The following is a 3252-nucleotide window of genomic DNA, read 5'->3' on the forward strand; positions in this document are numbered from 1 at the left end:
CATTCGATATTACGGAGTTAATAATATATATTCTAATATTGTGATATTGAAGATGTCCTTAAAAAAAATGAACACCTATTCCTAATAACAAACAAATCGTCGCGCAATATATATAAGACACTCTTAAATAATGAAAATAACATTCATATAAAAAAAGTACAAACATATTGGGAAGATAAATTGCAAAAGCAACTACTTTGGAGAACCATTTGGCTAAGATCTTTTAACTCGTATGCCCAAGGCCCAAGTCAAAATACTCAGTGGAGAATGTTGCAAAATAGTCTCCCAACAATGGAAGAACTACGGCTGTGGAGGAAAGATAGAGGACAAGGTAGTCCACTATGTAGGACTTGTGGTCTACCAGAAACAACGCTGCATCCCTTTACATCCTGTAAGATAGCAAGGACAGTGTGGAGCAAACTTAAAGTAGTATACAAAACATTGCAACCAACGCAACTCTATAATATAGTCCATACTGTTCTTTTAACTGATATTGATGAATATAATTGAAACAAAAAAAAGGCAAAAATAATAACGACCATTACAAATATCACTACTACAGAGCTATGGAGAGCACGAAATATGAAAATAAAAGAAAATAAAACAGTAAAACCAAAATCCATAGTTGAAAATATAAAACGAGAACTAAAGTACATATGGGATGTAAAATATAAAAACCATCAAAGATTGAATGACATAGAAAACTTCCATAAAAAATACTCCATTAATAATGCAATAAGTTAGGCAAACTCTGACACGTTAGTTTTTAACCTATGAAACAAAAAGAAGTGATCTTAACTTCTCGTTTTTTCGATTTCTTCGCATTTCCGCTTTTCGTTTTTGTTTGAAAAACCAAAAAGAAAATAATTAAATAAAAGTTTAAAAAAAAAAAAAAATTGTAACAAGTGTTATTAAGTCACGTCCAAGAGATTTCTAAACTCTTGACGACTCAGTAAAAACAAATAAATAAAAAACAAAACAAAAATATAAACTAACATAACAAAATAAAAATATAAAAATACAAAACAAAAATAAAAAATATAAAATAAACTCACCCACCTAGGGCCTTGGACTAGTTGGAAGAGAAATATAAAGAAAAAAAAAAAAAAAAGTTAAAAATATTTAATTAAAAATTACATCTTCGTTTTTTTTTGTTTTTTTTTGTGTCTGTGAGGTCTTCATTTTTTAATGTTAAGTATTTAACTTTGTGAGCTTTATGTGTGACTTAGTAGTGGAACAGTGGACCACCTTGTAATTAATACCACTGTATTCATTATTAACATCTCTACAAGGCAGACGCCGGAGGAGAGAAATAAACAACAATATGATAATATATATATATATATATATATATATATATATATATATATATATATATATATATATATATATATATATATATATATATATATATATATATACAAGGCCGTAGACAACTTTGTTTTATGTTTGAGCTAAGCATCTTTGAAACGTGAAGAAAATTTCATATTTAAGTATGTTCATATATTTGAGGAATGAGGATGCTATGCAAATAATTGCGGTGATTGTAGACTGGGAACAACAAAAACGTTAGCCCCCCGGCCCCAAATAGGAGGGCAATGACTCAAATTTGTTTTTGCTGTTTTAATTTTATACCCAATTTATATTTATTGACAAATTTCAAATTTGAACATGCCTAATCTGTAAAACGTCAGTACATGTTTCGTTTTCTGGAACCAGTTTAATGTGTCACTCTTTATAGTCAACTAGCTGGTATAATGATGCAGCAACAAAAATGATAAATTTGCAAGTTCTTGTTTACATATAATTTAATATCATATATACGTTGTATTTTTATCAAATATGACTTCTATCGTAAAAGAAAACACCGAAGTCTCGATTATATTAGTTCGGGAAATATTTCAAGAAATGTTTCGTAAGTAACAAAAAGATATACTAGCATTAATAAGTGCAAATTAATGCTAACTAACGATCAAATCGATGGATTGCTAAAAGAAATTAGTAAATTAAAAGATACTTGTGAAGATTTAAAATAAGAAAACGAAAACCGAAATACCGATCTTAAAATAACTAACAATCAATTAATAAAATATGAAACAACTCAAAAAGAAATCGAGGAAAGTCTAACGTTTTACCAAGATTGCAACGACAAAAAAGTTAGAGCGTTAGAAAGAAAGATAAAAGAAAAAATGAGCCTGAATTCAAACATAGGATCAAATACAAACATGGGAGAGAACGAAAAAAATAAAATTAGACAACTAGAAGATCGCCAAAGGCGAAATAATCTTCGAATCGAAGGAGTCAAAAAAAATGAAAATGAAAGTTGGGATGATACAGTAATAAAAATAATAAACCTATTTGAAAACAATCTTAATGTAAAAGACGTAATCATAGAAAGAGCTCACAGAACTGGTTCAATTAGCAATGTAAAGCCAAGAACACTTGTAATCAAATTACTTAACTTTAAAGACAAAGTAAAAATTTTAAAAAATGCCAATAAGCTAAAAGGATCCGGAATTTATATTAACGAGGATTTTTCGCTGGAAACGTCTTCAATAAGAAAAAAACTTCTCGAGAACAGCAGAACGCATAGGAAAAACGGTAAATATTCTGTTGTTATCTATGATAAGCTAATTGTAAGAGAATTTATTTAAAAAAATCATGTTAAATGATTTTCAAACATTTTATATATTAATTTTTGAATTTTAATATTTTAATACGGATTTAATTTCGATTTTAAAATGCCTGATGAAATTGATTTACCAAACATAAATTTTAATTCATTTGAATCTAAAAAGTCAATACTTTTAAATAAATATTCTGATCCCGATATTAATTTTTATAACAATAACGAAATAATTAAAAATATTAGCCCGTTATACTATAACCCAAATTCAAAAAAAATTGATAACGGTATGGAGAAAAATTTGTTTTCAATACTTCATATTAATATTAGAAGTATTCAAAAAAATTTTGAGTCGTTTAAACAGTTTTTATATAACATTGATATTAAATTTCAAATAATTTGTATAAGTGAGACATGGTGTCACGATAAAAACACTGTAAACAATTCTAATTTTCATTTACCTAACTATAAAGTGATTCATCAAATAAGAGCATCGAATAAGGAAGGTGGGGATTTGTGTATTTGCATAAAAAATTCAATATTATTCAAAGTTAAAACAGATTTAAGTTTAACCACAAATGATTACGAATCATTATGCATTGAAATCTTTAATAAAACCTCAAAAA

General features: G+C 27.2%; 1 protein-coding gene across 1 annotated transcript; it reads left to right on the top strand.

Annotated features, from left to right (window-relative positions):
• The first annotated feature begins 2225 nt into the window (after positions 1-2225).
• Positions 2226-2654, top strand: LOC136081416 (uncharacterized). The gene has a single exon (XM_065798729.1). It carries the CDS (start codon positions 2226-2228, stop codon positions 2652-2654), a length of 429 nt encoding a protein of 142 aa, XP_065654801.1.
• The last annotated feature ends 598 nt before the right edge of the window (positions 2655-3252 follow it).

The sequence above is a fragment of the Hydra vulgaris genome, chromosome 06 (assembly GCF_038396675.1).
Source record: "Hydra vulgaris chromosome 06, alternate assembly HydraT2T_AEP".
In the NCBI taxonomy this organism is placed as follows: Eukaryota; Metazoa; Cnidaria; class Hydrozoa; order Anthoathecata; family Hydridae; genus Hydra; species Hydra vulgaris.

Bases quoted from the DNA above. Each gene is read 5' to 3' on its own strand.
- LOC136081416 (XM_065798729.1), top strand. From the start codon at position 2,226: ATGGGAGAGAACGAAAAAAATAAAATTAGACAACTAGAAGATCGCCAA.